General features: G+C 57.1%; 2 protein-coding genes across 2 annotated transcripts; both read right to left on the reverse strand.

The window, feature by feature from the left end:
* Positions 1-203: 203 nt before the first annotated feature.
* TAF6L (TATA-box binding protein associated factor 6 like) lies at positions 204-6,822 on the reverse strand. Its single transcript, XM_074959796.1, has 10 exons — positions 6,652-6,822; positions 6,341-6,427; positions 5,992-6,142; positions 5,316-5,366; positions 4,486-4,580; positions 4,004-4,078; positions 3,628-3,848; positions 3,211-3,343; positions 2,704-2,832; positions 204-2,284 (listed from the first exon to the last, which is right to left on the reverse strand). The coding sequence occupies exons 1-10, from the start codon at positions 6,796-6,798 to the stop codon at positions 1,502-1,504; spliced, it is 1,872 nt and encodes a 623-aa protein (XP_074815897.1). The 5' UTR covers positions 6,799-6,822; the 3' UTR covers positions 204-1,501.
* A 3,821-nt stretch (positions 6,823-10,643) lies between these two features.
* TUT1 (terminal uridylyl transferase 1, U6 snRNA-specific) lies at positions 10,644-17,513 on the reverse strand. The gene is made up of 10 exons (XM_074959797.1): positions 17,380-17,513; positions 16,609-16,799; positions 16,321-16,530; positions 15,652-15,766; positions 15,426-15,556; positions 15,069-15,301; positions 14,603-14,712; positions 14,338-14,460; positions 14,142-14,234; positions 10,644-12,096 (listed from the first exon to the last, which is right to left on the reverse strand). Exons 1-10 carry the CDS (start codon positions 17,450-17,452, stop codon positions 11,057-11,059), a joined length of 2,319 nt encoding a protein of 772 aa, XP_074815898.1. The 5' UTR covers positions 17,453-17,513; the 3' UTR covers positions 10,644-11,056.
* Between the last annotated feature and the right edge of the window lie 1,251 nt (positions 17,514-18,764).

Consider the following 18,764-nt stretch of genomic DNA (forward strand, 5'->3'; position numbering starts at 1 on the left):
CTTGGTCCATTGATTTCACCAACCTCACTGTGAGTGCTGGGGGATTGGGCTAGTGCCCTCTCTTGGAAGGTAAACTAATAGCTAACCTTGAACAAATGACTTGTTTTCTATTGGTTTCATATTGCTGCCCATCATCTTCCCATGTGAGCACTTTCTCGTTCCTCCTTTGGAGAGAAATAAGCCCTGGAGTACTGGGGTGGAAGATAAAAGAGAGGGTTTATTTTTGCTCTGGTCCCATCTCCCACTCTCGGAGGATTTGTACTCGCTGCTGGGAGCTGTGCCCGTGAAGCATCACAGGAAGACACAATCACATCCTTGACACGTTACAGTGAGTGTTGAAGAGGCCACAGCCCAGCCCAGCCCTGAGCCTGTGCAACTCTGCATCGTTCCCAAAGTGTAGCCATATAGTGCTGCTGAAATGCAACTGAGATGTGGGGATACATGGTTGAACCCCCTTTCACCCCCAAAATAAACACAGTTACAACAGCCCTGGGATCTTTCACATGCTCAAAGAGCAGTCAAGTCCTGCTGTTTAAAGCCACCCTCAGAAAACGTTGTGGGCCCCACTTTATAGACAGGCTCAGCTCCTCTTGCCAGGCTTTGATTCAGTGTTTGAGAGGAGACAGACATGGCAGGCATGGGGATGGGTGGGGGTAAGGCCCCTACTTTATGGTGGTGGGTTAGGAAGACAGAAGCAGCTCCCTCAGCTCTGAGAGCCAGAGCGCCCTAGCTGTTAGTTTTCCCTTAGCTGCCTGTAGTAAGCACTGGCCCACATCCCAGAGGAGCTTCTAAGGGGCAGCCTCGAGCAGGGGCAAGACAGGAGGTGCTATAGCTATCCAACCCCATGCAACAAGGGAGAGGTCAGCAAGCAAATCCTCTGTTCCCAACAGCAGCAGTGTCTTTATTAAACAACCAGGTGTCAGTACAAGGGTTGGGGAGTTAGAGAAATGCTGCACGCAGTCAGGAAACCCCAACTCCAAGGGGAGTGCTGAGGGTAGGGGCACTCATCCCTCAGGGGAGGACATGGCTTGGGGCCGGGGAGCTAAGATGCTTTAGTTAGACTATGGAGTCTGCTGCTGTGTGCTGTACCTAGATCACACAGAGGCCCTAAGCCCTGCAATCACTTCCCCTCTCCCACACATACTCTCCCATCACCTCCACAGCAAAGCCTGAGCCATCACACAGCAGAAAACCCTGGATGGCTCTTGGAGGAGTGCACAGTTCATCGGTGCAGAGGTAACAGGCTCACCTTACCCACAGTCTGGGCACGTGGGAGGCACTGCTGAGTGCAGAATGTGTCTTCAGCACCCCCTGCAAAGTCCAGAGGGTGCTGGGTAGGCCCCCTCCACCCTGGAAGAGAAACTCCTCTCCTGAGGGGTTTGGCTTGAGTGGAAGCCCCTGACTTCATCCAACAAGGGATGCTCAGTAGTACAGGGGAGGGATGAAGGGCCCACACTAGGTTTGGCCATGAGCTGAAGTCCTGGAGGGGAGAGGTCACTCCTCAGAGAGGCAGGTAGAGGGAGTACTCTGAGTGGGCCCACTTCTTCACAGGCTTGCTGGTCCTGCCGATCATGGGCAGCTTCTGGGCATAGCGGGAAATGTGGCTAGGGCCATGATGCTGGGGGAAGCAGGTCTGGAACAGTCGGCCCTGGCACCGCCGGCCCACCTGCCGACCCGCAATCACAAAGCTGAAGTGGGGTGGGCCCTGTGGGGAGAAGCGGCACTTCTGGAAAACGTCGCGGACCCCAGGCCGGAGGCCCTGCTGGCGTGATGCGCTACGAGAGCGGGGCACACTGGCTGAGCGATGCAGGGCCGGCCTGCCTGGTGGGTAGTCTGCCCGGGGGCTCTCCTCCTCCCGGGGGCTCACTGTGGCGTTGGCTGTCAGCTGGGGCATCTTGCGCACCACGTCCCCTGTGCCAAAGGCTGGCTGCTCTTTCTTCGTGTCCAAGACCTTGGGGCCAGGAGGTGTCGGCTCGGCTGACTGTAGCCCCGAGCCCGTGCCAAAGCGGGTGGCCAGGCTGTCTCCAAAGAAGTCGTAGAGCTCCCGGTAGGTCTCGTGCAGGGAGACAGTGGGAAGGTCAGCAGAGATGCCAGTACCCAGCTGGGGGCCCCCACTGCCAAGCTGCAGCAGGTGGCTGGCGATGCCAAAGCTGAATTCCACTTGGGGATCTTGCAGGGGGCTGAGCCAGGGAGAGCTCTCCCGCCGGCACCTATCCCTACATGGCCTGTCCCCCTGGGCTGACACTGACTGCGCCTTCATCTTCAGCAGGCGCTCTACTGCCACCTGGCAAAGGAAGAGCTGCTCTGGTTAGAAGCCCTGGTCTCTCTGCTCCTTAACCCCAGCTACAAACCCAGCCACACACAGCAGTACACTGGAGGATCCCTGGCTCAGCTGGGCCTCTGCGCGAGGCTGCTGCTCACACAGCCCTCTCTGCCCATCCCCACCCCTGATATAAGGGGCACTGGAAAACCCCCTTCACCCTACCCAAGGAGAAGCCAAGTCACCCCCATCCCTTTTCTGGCAGGGGCCCTGTATCTAGTCTGACAGGCCAGATGCTCTGCTATTGGGAGATGGGAGCTCAGTGCCTTCCCTTCCCTGAGAGCAGGGGCTTCTGGACTGCCTGGAACTGCAGTGAGTGTGTGCGCCGTGTAGGCAGAGCCCTAGCCCAGCCCTCTCCTCTGGACGGGTGGGGTGAGACTCACCAGAATGGCACCGTACACCTTGTGCCCATCAGCCTTCACCTGAGCATTGGAGACAGAGTAGTCATCGAGCACAGCCTGCAGGTTCGCCCAGTAGGTGGAGAGATGGGGGTAGAGGACTCGCTCCACAGCCTGGAGGAGAGAGCAAAGTTCCATCCCAAAAATGGCCATTTACTGACTGGGCCCAAGAACCAACAGCACAGTCACTGCGTGAGAAGCTAAAGTACCGGCCAGGGGAGCTGAGCCAGGGTCCTCTGCCTTGTGTGTGCACAAAAAGAGATGGGAGTGGGGCACTGAGCAGCGATTACCAGCCCCTGCAGCAGGTCACCACGTCCTCCGATGCCCCCACAACATAGAGGGACCCAGCGTAGCCACCAGCCTGGGATAGCATCACTGCTTCAATTCGCAGACCTACCTCCCAGGGAAACAGGGTGTTTGGCCTGGGTACCACCACCGTTTGCTTGCCTCCCTTTGCCCAAAGATCGTGTGGGATCGAGAGCTGTCCCTTACCTTCCACCCCAGGGCATGCAGCCCCACCACGGCCCCATAATGAGAGCAAAGCGGGCGCACCGGATCAGCCAGCACCTTCTGGAGGGACAGCAAGATCTGGTGGTACAGGCCACTGACAAGGTCGCCATGCGTCCTGAGGGAGGAGACCGAGCAGAGGCTGAAAATCCCTGGAGATGGGACTCATCGTGCATCCCCCCCCCCAGGACCCTCCCCTACCCCATCATGCTCCGTCAGAGCTGTGGGCATGAAAGAAGGGAACTCCAGACACCCTTGGGGCACAGTGTCCTGCCTGGGAGAGCAGGGGCAGCACTGGACTCTGAAGGAGATGCCCACTGACACCAGACATGCTGGTGACTCCCCTGCCTGGGTGGTGTGGGTGGCAGTGATTCCTTTCAGCCCCTCCCCGCCGGGCCACACCAGAAGATGTGGCTCAGGAGCATTGCAGCGTAGTCCCGGAGCGTCCAGTGGTCATTGAGGGGGTTGATGGATGCGGCAAGTGGCTCCAGCACGCAGTACATGACGCTGGCGATCAGGCTCTTGACATAGGAGCCCAGGCACAGGTAGGGATTCTGGATGAGGCTCTTGGCGATGTGCAGCAGGCGGTTCAGCTGCTCCAGGTCATGGCTGACGGACTTCACCTGGGCCAGGAGAAGGAAGAGAGCAAAACACTCGTAGCTGCCGGAAGGAGGGCATGGGCTGCCCTAGGGGAGCCACACGCTTGGGAGGGTCTCCTGTCCACCCCACCCTGTTTCTCACGTGGGTCACATGCCCAAGGGCCTCCTGCTCCACTCACCCCACTGACCACGTAGACAAAGTAGGGCAGCAGGGCTGCGATCTTCGAGTTGGTCTGCAGGTCCTGGAGGGCAACCTGGGGGGGGGAGGGGGAGGGGGAAGTGTCAGATAAGGGTCAGAGGAAGAGGGGTGCCCCAGCCAGGAAATGAATGGAGAGCCCCAGTTGGGGGGGGGGGAAATGGGGAGGAGAGGGGTTGCACCACAGTTTGTCATGTAGCCATTCTCCCTTAGTAAGGCTCCCCCCACAGGGCCAGCGATCCCTGCTGCACGTCCTCCTGAGCCACTCGAGCCATCCAGAGCTGGTGGGCAATTCTCCAGCTGGACCACTGGTGCCAGAACTTTCAGGGAACCTTCCTCTATTGGGTTGCATCAAACCTGGAGCAGAAGTAGCTTCTGTGGAGGCTGGGGCTCTACAGTCCTTGAAACACCCCCCCATTCAGGCCAGTCTGAGATAAAGGCACTGATCTCCAGCCCCGCACCCACCTTCATTAGCTGCGGGTCATCCCCAAGCACAGCTCGGGTCACATGCTGGTAGTACTTCAGCAGGTCATCTGAGAGAGTGGAGACAGCACTGGGCACTGGAGAAAAAGCCAGGAAGGCAAAGGTTATGGGAATTCAGTGGAGACCCCTCCGAAGCACCAAGGATCCCTAGGAAGGCAGCAGCAGCCCGAGCCTCAGTACAGTGTAGGGACCTGCCATGGGGCATTGTTCAGAAAGGAGATGGCAGAACGGGGGTGGGGTCAGGCATCAGAGAATGACCAGGGGAAAACTCTCATATGAAGAGATTGAAAAGATTGGGATTGTTTAGAAGAGGGACAGGAGAAAAGCTGATAGATAATGACTGGAACAGAGAAGGGAGATCGGGAGCTTCTGTTCTCCCAATCTCCTCACACAAGGACAAGGGGACAGGAGCGACCGAAAGGTGGCAAAATTCCTAACTGATAAAAGGACATACTTTTCCACACACTGTGTGATTGGCCTGGGAGACTCCCTACCGCAGGATGGTGCAGAGGCCAAGAACTAAGTGAGATTTAGAGGGACTGGATGTGTATCTGGATAACTAGGACAAGCGAGCGTTGGGTAGCTAATGCTAGCAAAGGTTTGGGAAGGGAGAGAAAACCTCCTGGCTCAGGGTTTAGTTTGAGAACAACTTAACAGGGAGTAGGATGAGGTCATTGTTAGCTCTGCAGGGCAGCAACTGTCTGTACAGCACCCAGCACAGTGGGGGCCCCATCCTGGTTGGGGCCTGTATGTGCAGCTTCAATACAAGAGGGAGATAAGGGCAAGGGAATGAGTTACTGAGAAGTTCTTACCAGCTCCCTGTGGTTCCAGATTTCCTTTCCCATCCAGATAAGAGACGTGAACTACAATGCAAGTATAGATGCTGTTAAACAACCTGGCTGATCCCTCCAACCGTCCCTGGGCCAAGATGCTCCCCTTCTCATGAGGCAGCCTGGGAGAGAGTTCTAGGTACCCAAGTCACAGAGCATGGGGCATCAACCCCCTCCTCACTAGCTCTGAGGAGACCCCACTTGGGATATCGTGCTCAGGTCCAAGCTACGCATTAGGTGCAGGTCCAGGGAAGAGCCACTAGCTCAACAGCTTGGATCTGAGTGCCAGAGGAACTAATTTACAGTGGAAGCAACATGTGTCTTGCCTGGCTGAACAGTGACTAAAGGAGACTGGTAAGCAATCCTGACAGGGAACTATCCTCCCCTGGGGGCCTCCATTGTGCCCTGCTATGGGATAGATGTGGGGGGGACAGACAACTGTCTCCAAGGCAGAGGGGCTAGGTGGGTGTCCTGCTGTTTGCAGACAGGGGGATGGGATGTGCCCAGGGGATGCTCCCCAGGGAAGGAGCTGGGAGCCCTGTAATTTGGGACATTCAGAAGTAGGCTGCCCAAAGCCCTAGAGAGAGAGCCTGGAGGGAGAACCCTGGAGGATGGAGTAACCACACACACCCTGCCCCCCCAGCAGGGTGACACACACCTCTCACTGCTGTCTCTGCACAGCCCTTGGGGAGGTTGGTGGCCAGGGCCAGCTCCACCAGATTGATCTCACGATCCTCCTGGAAATAGAGTTCCCCTTCCTTTATAGCACGGAAGGGAAGGGGGTCCTGGGAGCCATAGCCACACACCACCTGCAAGGACACCAGACGGTCATTCCCTTGCCAGGCCCATCTTGGGGACAGCTGGGCCTGCCACCACCATCAGCGTCCGGGTGGAGAGGGCTGATCTGGGCGCTCTTTGAACTCCATCCTGCTAGCACCGGTCTGTGGGCAGGAGAGAGCAGCAGCAACAGCCTCAGCCTCCCGCTGCCCCCTCTCCTGCTCGCTCACCTCCACGTTGCTCCAGCGAAGGGCCCGGTTGAAATCCTCCACCGTCAGTTTCCGGCGTTTGGTGTGTTTCATGAACTGGGAGCTGTTCTGCAGGAGGGGAGAGGGAAAGTGAGGAATCGGTGGGACCAGCCCCAAGGGCGGGAGGTGCGGCGTGGGGGGGCTCGGGTCTCCAGCCTCAGGGACAGCCGCCGATGGGAGGCGGAGGGCTCAGACCGCTCCTAGGGGCAGCCCCTCCCCGGGGAAGGGGTCACAAGCCGGCCCCCCAGGCCCTGTGCAATCTCCGCCCCCAGCGCCGGGCCCGGCTCCCGCACCTGGGCGGCCTCCCGCAGGCGGTAACACACGTCCTCGGCCAGCAGCGCGGCCACCTCGTCCGTCAGCTCCAGCCCCGCGCTCTCCGCCATCAGGCGCACGGACTCGCGCGGCAGCTCCACGAAGCGCCGCTCCTCGCGCTCGGACATGGCGGCGGCGAGAGGGGCGGGACCTGGGTCGGGGGGGGGGAAATCGGGGTTCACCCGGCTGCAGCTCGAGCAGCTTCAAACCCTTATTCCACGGCGCAGCTAGCCCCGCCTCCGCCGCGTCTCAGCCAATGAACAGGTGGTGTAGGGCACTGGAATCCCAAGCGCCTATTGGCCGCCGTGCAAATCTATCCAAACCCACGTGGGGACAAGGCCTGAGGCCGCCAGGGGGCGGGGCGCGTCGAGCTCTCGGGACAGCAGAGGGCGGGGCTCAGAGTTCCGGGCCCGGAGGAGCGGGAGCCGCAGGAGTGAGAGTCGGGCTCGTGCCTCAGCGGCGGAGCGGGGCGGAGGCGCGAACGTTCCAGCTGCAGGAGCTGTCAGGCTGCTGTCCCGGGCTGTTCCCCGCTTTGCACCAGGCAGGCTGGTTTTAGGGCTTCTCTGCGCATGGGGAGCGTCCCCTGTCACTCCACGGACCTACTTACACTTCAGTGGGTCCAGGGGCTTGGCTCGTGTGACTTTAACTTCGTGTATGGACGCGCCCGTGCCGGAGTAGTGCTGCCTTGCTACAGGTTTAGCTGCCCTGCAGGGGTCCCCGCACACACTGTTAATCCAGAGTAACGCCCAGCTGTAGATGGACCCGTTGCCCACATATCTGCACCTCAGTTGCCAATTTAGAAAAGTATTCTTGTTCAGGGCAGTACTCGAGCACATGCATAAAGCACATTGATTTAAGCATGTGCTTAAAAAGTAGGTGCTGAAGTGCTGACCTGACTAGGAATGGGTTTCAGAAAGCATTAAGTACTTTCTTAAATTGAGGACTTACATCTATTTCCACACTTAAATAAACGTGGGGTGATATCAGAGGGGCTGAATACTGGCAGCTCTGCACTTCCTTTACTTGTCTTTTGGGAGGCCAAGAAGAGAAGCCACAAATCTTCACTGACCTCTCCTTTAGTGACAGTATAGTGCAGCCCCCTCGGTAAGGGGGAAGGGAATGATGGTTCTCAGGACCACCAGCAGCCTGGCAGCCACTCAAAACATGTTCCCCTGTGATATCCAGCCCCACACAAACCCCAGATCCTCAGCGTCCCCTCCCCCGCAAAGAAGCAGTGTCCCGACCCTAATGTATTAGCTTTACCTTAAATCCCTGCTCTTGTATAACATACAGCATGTGTAATGAAACAAACATTTTATTTAAGAAAACGGAGATTCCACAAGCAACAAGTGAATGGTGGAAACAAACGGTTACAATACAAAACACAATAAAATGCAAATTAGGGCCTACATTTAATGACAGTGCAGAAGACCAGGATCCAATCAGTGAATGGGTACGGTGTGCCTGAAGTCTCCCTCCCCCCTTAGACTGAAGCACTCTTTTGTCACCATTCAAGGGGCCTTTGTCCCACCCTTTGTCTGTTCAGTCTCCCAAGACACAGCCACCCATTCCCTCCCCTTCCCTGTGTTTGGTTGGAGTAGATTTGCCAGCCAGATCAACCTCCAGCACTACTCTCCCATTGTGGACACTGCCCAGTGGGCTAGGGGAGAAGCAAGTCTACTTTGGATAAATAAATCAAAATTTGCTCAGGCCATGTTAAACCTGAAGGTTTCAGAGTACCAGCCATGTTAGTCTGTATTCGCAAAAAGAAAAGGAGTACTTGTGGCACCTTAGAGACTAACCAATTTATTTGAGCATAAGCTTTCGTGAGCTACAGCTCACTTCATCGGATATATTCAGTGGAAAATACAGTGGGGAGATTTATATACATAGAGAACATGAAACAATGGGTGTTACCATACACACTAACGAGAAAAGAAAAGGAGTACTTGTGGCACCTTAGAGACTAACCAATTTATTTGAGCATAAGCTTTCGTGAGCTACAGCACTAACGAGAGTGATCACTTAAGGTGAGCTATTACCAGCGGGGGGGGGGGGGGAGGGGCGGGGTGTTAAATGACCTTTTGTAGTGATAATCAAGGTGGGCCATTTCCAGCAGTTGACAAGAATGTGTGAGGAAGGGGGGTGGGGGGGGAAATAAACATGGGGAAATAGTTTTACTTTCTGTAATGACCCATCCACTCCCAATCTCTATTCAAGCCTAAGTTAATTGTACCCAGTTTGCAAATTAATTCCAATTCAGCAGTCTCTCGTTGGAGTCTGTTTTTGAAGTTTATTTGTTGAAAAATTGCAACTTTTAGGTCTGTAATCAAGTAACCAGAGAGATTGAAGTGTTCTCCAACTGGTTTTTGAATGTTATAATTCTTGACGTCTGATTTGTGTCCATTTATTTTTTTACGTAGAGACTGTCCAGTTTGACTAATGTACATGGCAGAGGGGCATTGCTGGCACATGATGGCATATCTCACATTGGTAGATGTGCAGGTGAACGAGCCTCTGATACTGTGGCTGATGTGATTAGGCCATATGATGGTGTCCCCTGAATAGATATATGGACACAGTTGGCAACAGGCTTTGGTGCAATGATAGGTTCCTGGGTTAGTGGTTCTGTTGTGTGGTTGCTGGTGAGTATTTGCTTCAGGTTGGGGGGCTGTCTGTAAGCAAGGACTAGCCTGTCTCCCAAGATCTGGGAGAGTGATGGGTCGTCCTTCAGGATAGGTTGTAGAGCCTTGATGATGCGTTGGAGAGGTTTTAGTTGGGGGCTGAAGGTGATCAGTGCAGCTGGAGAAGCAGTTCAGCCTCCCCTGTAAATCCATGTGGACCCTGGAGTCTGCAACTCAGTCCAAACTGGCTCAACTGCTTATGCAGTTGCAGTGAAAATCTGTACAGACCAGTGTTAGATAGCGTACTGCACTGCAGAGCTCTACTTGAAACTACCAGACACCAGGCTGCTGCTGCTTAACCTTCTCCTAAGGTTCCGGCTGCACTTTCCCCCCCACCTCTTGATCTATGCACATCCTATCCAGGGCACCACAAAGTCCCCAGACCTCCTTGTCATCCTCCTCCTGACGCTGTTATAAATGGCCAGTTATAACTCCAGGAGGAGGATGTTGGACAGGGAAGTGCTCTGCGACTGTGGGGCCTATTTCCACTCCTCCCTTCCATCACGCATCTGGGCAGAGTGACTGGGCGGCATCCACTGGCTCCCTAGACCCCTTTAAAGAGAAGTAGGCAGTCTAGGGTTCTCTGCTCATTGTCCCCCTCCAGTTCCCTGCTTAGGGTCCTATATCCTCAATCCTGTCCCCAATTTTTTATTAGCTGTCCCCCAGTATCATTTGGTTTTTGCCCCCCTCCTTAGGCTGGGGGAAGAGTCTTGGACCCGCCCACCACTCAGAACTCAGAAGGTGCAGTGAATCGATCTGCGTTAAATCGCCTACTGCACTGCCGGGCTCCACTGGAAACCAGCAGAGACCACGCTGCTGCCCTGCACCCCAACCCCTGGCTTAACCTCAGGTATGAAATGCCCTCAGGTACGGTGCCCACCAGCGAGATGCTATGGAGGAAAGGTGCTATATTGCCTCTAGAAGCCCAATCCTAGCCTAGCCCCATGCTGCCCATGCTGCCTCACCTGCACGCCCCTGAGGGAGGGAGTATTGCAGGCTCTAGGGCCCTAAATACCTTTTCTTCTTCCCTCCCCCACACCCTTGACCTATTCCACTTGGGGAAGGCAGCACTGAAAGCCCTGGGAGGGAGCGGGGCCAAGCCTGCTCTGAGCTGCCTCTCCTGGGGCCCCATCCCTTCCCAGTACATCCCCCAACCCCTTACTGCCCCCTTCCCATAGATCCCTCCCCAGTAGCCCCCAATGGAGCGCATAGTACTGCTGCTGCTGCATGGAGAGGAGAACGGAGCTGAACTGGTCAGAGTCAAGGTCTATCCACCCCAGGCTCCTCACTCCTTGTTCTGCAACTGCCCCCCCAGGCATCAACTGCATTTATACTCACCACTCGTGCCCCACTGGCCATTGCTGATAGTCCGCCTCCACTCCAATGAAGAATCAGCCCCACCCCCGATAATATGCCAGCACTTCAAATCCCAGTGCTATGGGGCGCCAGAGGGGACACACAGCAGCACATTTGCAAGAGGCTGGGCAGGGTGGTAGGAGAAAGGCCTGCATCAATCTGGGGACTACCTGCTCCCCACTCAAGCCAGGCCCCCAGCCACTTCCCCCCAGCCCCCAAGCAGCGGGACAGGCACAGCCCAGAGGGGCACTTGGCTAGGCCCTTTATTCCCTTCCCAGTCGCATGGTACACACAGCAAAGTCCATTTAAAATAGCATCCCCCAGTCTCAGGGTGCTGGCATGGATGTCACTGCCCACCCCTGGCTGCTCTGCCCACATACCGCTCCACCATTCTGGGAAGAAAGCCCTGTAGAAAATGATAGAAGTCCTGGAACAGGAGGCCCTGCTGGGGGCCTGGGGTGAAGCACAGGAGGGTCCGTGTGTCCTCCTGGCCCCTGCCCACCTGGGCACAGGCTGTGAACCTCAGCAGCGGCTCTGACCCCATGGAATCTCCCTCCTGCTGGATTATGGCCTCCGACACCTTCTCCTCCACCTCCAGGGAGCCAGCCTCCTGCTCTGCGTCTGGCTGTGGACTGCCCAGGTGTCGGAGCTGGCGCCGTATGCGGCGCCGGCCCATCCAGACACGATGCCACACAGCACAGCTCCAGCTCACGCTCTCCTCCTCCTCTGGCGCTGGGCCCTCTGGTCTCGGCTTCTTCTTGGCTGGGGAGACAGCCAAGCTTCCTCCCTCATCAGACCGGGGGTGCTTGGACCCCACTATAGGCTGCTCACCTCCACCCTGCTCTGTGGGCTCCTGCCCCAGGGGTTCTCCTGCAGGCCCCGTGCAGCTGCACTTCAGCACATCCTTCAGCACGAAGGTGATGGCGGCGCACACCTTGTCAAACCAGCAGCGCCGGAAGTCCCTAGCCTGGCACAACTGCTGCCGGCTCCCAGGGGAGAGTGCCATCAGCGTGAAAGGGATGGTGATGAGGAGCCCATCGGGGCCCAGCTCCCCAGCCTCCGGCACACCTGGCTGGAAGAGCCGCACAAGCCCCCAGGCCTTTCCCTTGCTGGATTTGCGCTGGTACTGCAGGCTGCGGCAGTACTTGGCCCCGTCCCGGCAGCAGTGCTGGAACCGCAGCGCTATCTTCTCATTGACGTTGGCTGCCACGTTGTGGCTCAGCTCGAAGGGGTCCTGCACGTTGAAGGGGCCCAACTTGAGCTTGGCACCCACCTCCGAGAGCAGGAAGCTGGGGAGGGGCAGTGCCCGGCCCTCCTTCAGCGAGATCACGCAGCCAGCAAAGTCATGGTCCCCAAAGACACGGAAGAATTCGGCCAGGAGGGAACCTGCAGGGAGATACAGATAGATGAGAGGAAGGTGGCTGGGGGGAAGAGGGGGGAAGGGTGAGCCCAGGTGTCAGGATAAGGCCTTTTCCTGTAGCCATATTATAAGGTCTGAGGTCTTTTTTTAATGCAGCCGTATTCCAAGAAGCAGAAAGTCACGTCCTCACATTCCATCTAAATTACATTAAAACAGGGGTTCTCAAAATGTGGGTCGGGACCCCATTTTAATGGGGTCGCCAAGGCTGGTGTTGGCCCTGGACCCCAGCAAGTCTGATGCCCAAGCCCCACCGCATGGGGCCGAAGCCAATGCCCAAGCCCCACTGCCCAGGGCTAAGGTTACATGCCCCCTCCCAGGGCAGAAGCCCTTGGGCTTCAGCTGCCCCCCACCCACGGGGTGGCTGGACTCGGGCGGGCTCGGTCTCCAGTCCCCCATCCTGGGGTCATACCGTAATTTTTGTTGTCAGAAGAGGGTCATGGTGCAATGAAGCTTGAGAACTACTGTAGTAAAACAACATACTATCGGGCTGTTAGGAAGGTGACCCTGTCTTAGTAGTACCCACCACCAGACAAAGAAACAGAGCTTAAGATGGTTAAAGAAAACTTTGTTTGATGACATTCGGTCTGGTGAGAAATCACTTACAACAGTTGTGATTGTAGAATCTATATTTCTATTGTTTTGCCTTTATGCTCCCTACTTTTCTATTGTTTATCTGTATGGTCTCTGGTTCTTTGATTGTTTCTGTCTGTTGCAGAACTAATTTTGCTAAGTGTAAATCAACTATGGTGGTGGGGTATAATTGTCTTACAATGTTAGGATTGGTTAGACAATTGTTTAGTAATATTTTAGTAAAATGATTGGTTAAGGTACAGCCAAGCAAGACTTAAGATTCACTATATAAACTTAGGTCAAAAAGGAAGTTCTTTGGAACCAGCTCCAGGACACAGCCCCAAGATCAGAGCTGCCAGACCTCAACTTCCTACCAACCACACCGTGCAAAAGCTGGAGGCCGACAGATGACCTGATCCTGACTGGCCTTCAAGAAAAGTTCATCTACCTTATTGGCAGTAGAGAGCATCATATGCTTAGTGTGTGCATTCTGTTTTGGTGATTGTTAATAAATACACATTAAGTAGGATATTACTGTGTAAGGCTCTTTCACTGATCAAAGACCCCGTAAACCCATAGAAGATTAAGCTCTGAGTCCATGGAGGGGTAGAGCCTGGAGCCCAAGGAGAGGTAAAGTTAGGTGCCTTTTGCCTGGAGCCCTAGGAACTGGGAAAGGGAGAGGGTACCTAAATCAACCAGGTTACACCTTGAGCCCTAAGAACTAGGTAGAGGTGGGAACCTTGCACCCTAGGAACTAGGTAGAGGTGGAATGTCCTAGAGTGTATGGGCAACAAATTTAGGGTAAAGTTGGGTGCCTTATACCCGGAGCCCTAGGAACTGGGAAAGGGTGGGGTGCCTAAATTGACAGGGTTACGCTTTGAGTCTACAGAAGGTGGGGGCCTAGAGTGTGTGTAACAGATAATTTTGTGCAGGAAACACAAGGTGGCTGCAAGAGAATCAAGTAGGCAAGAGGCGGGGTGAGGGTGGGGAGATAGGAACCCCTGCACAGCCATGAGAACACAAAGGGGCTGGGGAAGAACTTGCGGGGCTCCCAGCCTGCAGGACATACGGGGAGCTGGGGAAGGAGAAATTCTCTTCTCTACCCCCTCCCCAGCAATAGCACCAGGGAACCTGCCTGCACGGGACTGCCAGCAGGAAACCAGGTTGGATGGACCTTGGGGCAGCAGCTCAGGGGAGCATTCTTCTCTCCCAACCCCAGAGCACGATGGGAAGGGAAACCACCTGAGAGCTGGGACAATCACTCACATCCTTGTGCCCGGCTCCCTGGGGATTGAGATCCCCCTCCTCCTGGCCCCCGCCCCAAGCAGGCAGAGTGAGCCCACCTGGTCTCAAGCAGCAGACCCATGTGTAGGCTGTGTACATGGGGTGGGGGGATGTCCTGCAGGCCATTACCCTCCCATCCGCCCCCAACAGCACTCACACAGACTCTCCGTGTTGGTGCTGGGCTCCAGCCGTGACGCATCCTGGGGGAAGCTGCAATCCCAGCCGTCCACAATAGCCTGATCCCCATCCCCTGGGGAGGAGACAGAGGTGGGGGGGTGAGATAAACACTGCCCCAGGGATGAAAGGGGCTAATGCAGCAACGCCAGCTGGGTACACTGTGGGGTAACTCCTACCTGTCAGCTCCCTGAGCTGGGCCAGTGTGGGCAAGGCCGGGGGGCTGCGCGTCTGCAGGAAGAACAGCACCAGCAGGGTCAGTGCGTAGTTGTTGAGGAGGGGGCCACCCCCAAAGGGGTTTCCTGAGGAAAGATGGGGGCCATTAGACAAGGCGACGGCGGTGTCCATACCCCCAAATCCTAGACTCATGCACCCCCAGCATGATTCCTCCAGATGGGAACTCTAACCATGTACCCCCCTAGTGCAGGAAGAGGGACTCCTTACCTGCCAGGGCCTGCTGCTTGGCCCAGTAGCGCAGTGCATAGACCAGGGGCCGCACCCGCTCATCAGCTTCTGTACAGAGCTGTAGGAAGCGTGTGTTGCAGAGCGCCAGCCTGTCAGAGAGATGGGACACATTGGGAGGGCAGCACCAACACCCCCACACACACACACACACCCCCTGAGGCACCCCCAACCCTCGCCATTGCCCACTTCACCCCCCACCCGGCCAAGCCCCATGTGGATTTGGAGCCGGTGAACAAGTCTCGGCCATGGAGCCAGAATGCTCCATGTTTCCCCAGAGCGGGGTCAACAGTTCTCTACACACCCTGCCCTGGAGGGATGCTCTAGATGAGAGAGGTCCCCCATCCCTCCCAGATGGAGCTGGCTCCCACCCCCGGCTCAACATGGCCTCCCCTCATCCCCCACACGCACTCCCTGGCCTCTGGGCCCTGCCTCCCAGGCTCTGCACCTGTTGTTGATGGAGATATCTCCCAGCAGCCCGGAGTCCTTGTGGCAAAACTTGACGACAGGGCGGCGGGCACTGGGCACTGCCTGAACACTGTGTACACCTGGTACGCACTTCCGTAGCACAGCTGCCACCAGCTCCAGCACCTCGGGCACCGTCGCTGTTGTCAGATCAATGTCACTCAGGATGGAGTCCTCTGAGTCAGAGTCTGGCCCTGGCCCTGCCTCCTCCTCAGCCTGCAAGGGGGTGCACTTAGTGACCAGCACTCATCATGCCCCCCAACTGCAAAGGTCCCTGGTACCAGTGCCTACCCCGCAACCCCCCGATCTCCCAGGGGTCCCTGTTACCATCCATTCTCACCTGTGCCCCCTGGGGTCCCTTTGCAGATGCCTGGAAGGTTTTTGTTTTCTCCAGGTCCAGGAACAAATCCAGGTCACAGCCATGGATGTCAAATCCATTCACTGACGAACCAAAGGGGAGGATGGCGCATCCTGCGCACACACAGGAGGCAAAGGTCATGGCAGTGGCACATGGGGCAGGGACAGACAGACAGACACATGTGCACATACACGGGGCTGGCACTTACCAGGGAAGAACTCTGAGAAAACCTCCTGAAACAGGGTGACCAGTAGGTGTCGCAGCCGCCTCTCACTCTCGGAGAGCTCAAACAGCTGCACCAGCTGTAACATCTGGGAATCCACCTGGGTGTGTGTGAGGGGAGTGAGGGTGTAACATCATCAAACACACACACCCCACATGTGCCTGGGATTGCACAGCCCAAAACCCTACCCCATCCAGCTCAGAACCCCAGTGTCCTTCTTTCTCCCCACCCCTAAGCTCTGTAAGCACACAGCCCAAACCCCCACTCCAGGGATCATCCTAGCCCCAGACAGCTCAGAACCTCCCCCATACACACACCCTAGGGCAGTGGTCTCCAAACTTTTTGGCTTGCGCACCCCCAGGGTGAAGTCCGGAAGACCTGCTGCAGACATGCCGCTGGAGGGGAACACCAGCCGTGGATGTGCAGAGCTGCCGCAGAAGAAAAAGAATGGCGGAGTGCCGTCCAGCAGCGCGCCTGCTACCGCGCACCCCCTGGGATCATCTCGCGCACCACATCCCAGTTTGGAGACCACCCCAGTTTGGAGACCATCTCGTGCACCACACCCCAGTTTAAAGGACTGTCCCTGCCCCATGCAGATCAGCAGCCACCCTTGTCAGCAGACAGGACAGGCCCAAGGTCCCCGTCCACACTCACATCATCAGCCTGGCACAGGGCCTGGACCAGCTTTTCAGGACTCAGTTGTTCACGATGTGCAGATCCCTCCTTCTTGGGAGGCATGTACTTGAATTCCTTCTTCTCCCGGGGCTTCACCCGCAGCCGCTGCCCCCCCAGGCAATGTTCAGGCTGAGCCAGCACCTTCTCCATCACCTCTTGGTCCTGTAGCTCCACAATAGCATATACACCCTGTGGGCAAAAAGCTGTTAGTACCAGGCAGGAGTCTCATCTACCCCAGGGAGCCCCTGTCCCGACCTTGGGACTCACCTTGTCTTTATCCATCACCACACTGGCCACGTCCCCGAACGCCTGGAAGTATTCACTCAGCTCGGAGGCTGATGTACCCTTGTGGAAGCCACTGACAAAGACACTGCGAAGCTCCTGGTCTTGCCGCTTGGCACGCAAGCTCTCCAGCCGCTGGTGCTTCTTCCCCTGCAGATGATCTTGCAGGCTGGGCTCTGCAGGGGAGGCACATGCAGCTCAGGAGTGATGGGGAAACACAGGGGCAGAGGAAGATCACATTGTCCCCCTACTGCAACTCCCTCAAATACTGACATCCCTGAGCCAGAGGGCAATCTTTAACTTGCCACTAACCCCCATATGGCAACCTCTGACTTAACACCCCCCACAAGCACTCCCAGTCTGTGACCCCTGACCTGGATGGAGACAGAGACATTTACACCCACAATGCTGCTTTGTTTGCCCTGACATTAACCCCCTAACCCCACAAACACACCATAACACCTCAACACTGACCCCAATTGTGACCTCTGACCTGCATGGTGACCTGACAGCAACCCATTCAGATTATGGTCCAAAGGTGCCACGTCCTCTGACCAATTGTGACCTCTAACCCCAGGACCAGACCTCCCATGACCTCTGACCTAAGTGGTGCCATGACCCCAACACTTCCTAGCCACCAGACTGTGATCTCTGACGCTGGCCCCTCAACTTCACCCCCAGCCCCCACCCTGGCTTCGTAGCATCCCACCCCCAAGTGACTCGCGACCCCGGTGACCCCGACCCTGCGGCCCTTACTGTTGGCCGCAGTCACATGACAGAGGCGGCAACGGAAGCCTCCGCGGGGCAGGGACTCCACATCCGGCTCCATCCCGCGCCCGAACTACGCGCCACCGGAAGTGTTCCCTCCCTGATGGGCCCTACCAGGAAGCACTTCCGCCGGAATTACCCCGATCTAGCCATCGTTTCTACCGGAAGTGGTCTGACTTCACTACAGCTTCCGCCGGGGCTCATTAGAATATGCCGTATAGGTGGCGTAGGGTTTGACGCCTCATTAATCATCACGAGTGGGGCGCGCTGATTGGTGGAAGGGGGGGGCGTGTCTTGCGCAGGGTCCGCGGCGAACTGGAGGCGGTGAGCTGCTGGCAGCGGGTCCCTCTGGCTCGGAGCCTCCCCCACCAGCAGGGGGGTGGTGGTGGGGGGACTCTAATATCTAGATACCCCCGGCGCCGGAGCACGTGGAGACCCCGCCCTCTGGCTCCTCCCCCACCCCCGGTCGGGGCAAGTAGGGACCCTGCCCCCCAATCCTAAATACCCTCCCACTCCCCACTCGGGCAAGAGGAAATCCCTCCCCGCCCCCTTCCTTCCCGCCGCCCCTGTCGAGCTTCCCCCAGGCCTGCTCTCTGGAGCTCGAGCCGTTCCCCCCCGGGTGGCTGCGGCTCCCCCATGGCGCTGTACCTGCTGGCTCAGCGTGCCCATGCCCGCCGGCGGCGGCGGCTGCCCCAGGAGCGGGTGTTCAAGCCCCGGATCCAGTTCCTGAACATGCCAGAGGAGCAGGTGATGCGGCGCTACCAGCTCAACCCTGAGATGATCCGAGATCTGTGCCACGCACTAGAGCGCGACCTGCAGCCCTCGACTGGCCGCAGCCATGCTCTCCCTGTTTACGTCAAGGTGACGGCTGCCCTCAACTTCTACACCTCGGGCACCTTTCAGACGCCGGCGGGCGACGCGGCTGGCATCAGCCAGGCCAGCATGTCCCGCTGTGTCTCCCAAGTCACGACCGCCCTGACCCGCCGTGCCAATGCCTACATCCGCTTCCCCTTCCAGCCTCGGCAGCAGGCCCGCACCAAAGAGGAGTTTCTGCGCATTGCTGGCTTCCCCAATGTGCTGGGCACGCTGGGCTGCACCCACGTGGCTCTCAAGCCGCCCTCGGATCACGAGAACCTCTACCGCAACCCATTGCGTTTCCACTCCATGAACATGCAGCTGGTGTGCGATGCCCACGGCATGATAACCCATGTGGTGGCTGAGTTCCCTGGCTCTGTGCCGGATGCCCACATCCTCAGCTGTTCCAGCCTCAGGGGCATCTTTGAGGGGCACCAGAACATGAATGGCTGGCTGCTGGGTGAGCCATGGCCTAGGGACCCCTCCCTCGGCTGCCCCACCTGCCAGTCTCATGCACC

Source organism: Natator depressus, chromosome 7 (genome assembly GCF_965152275.1).
Source record: "Natator depressus isolate rNatDep1 chromosome 7, rNatDep2.hap1, whole genome shotgun sequence".
Taxonomy (NCBI): Eukaryota; Metazoa; Chordata; order Testudines; family Cheloniidae; genus Natator; species Natator depressus.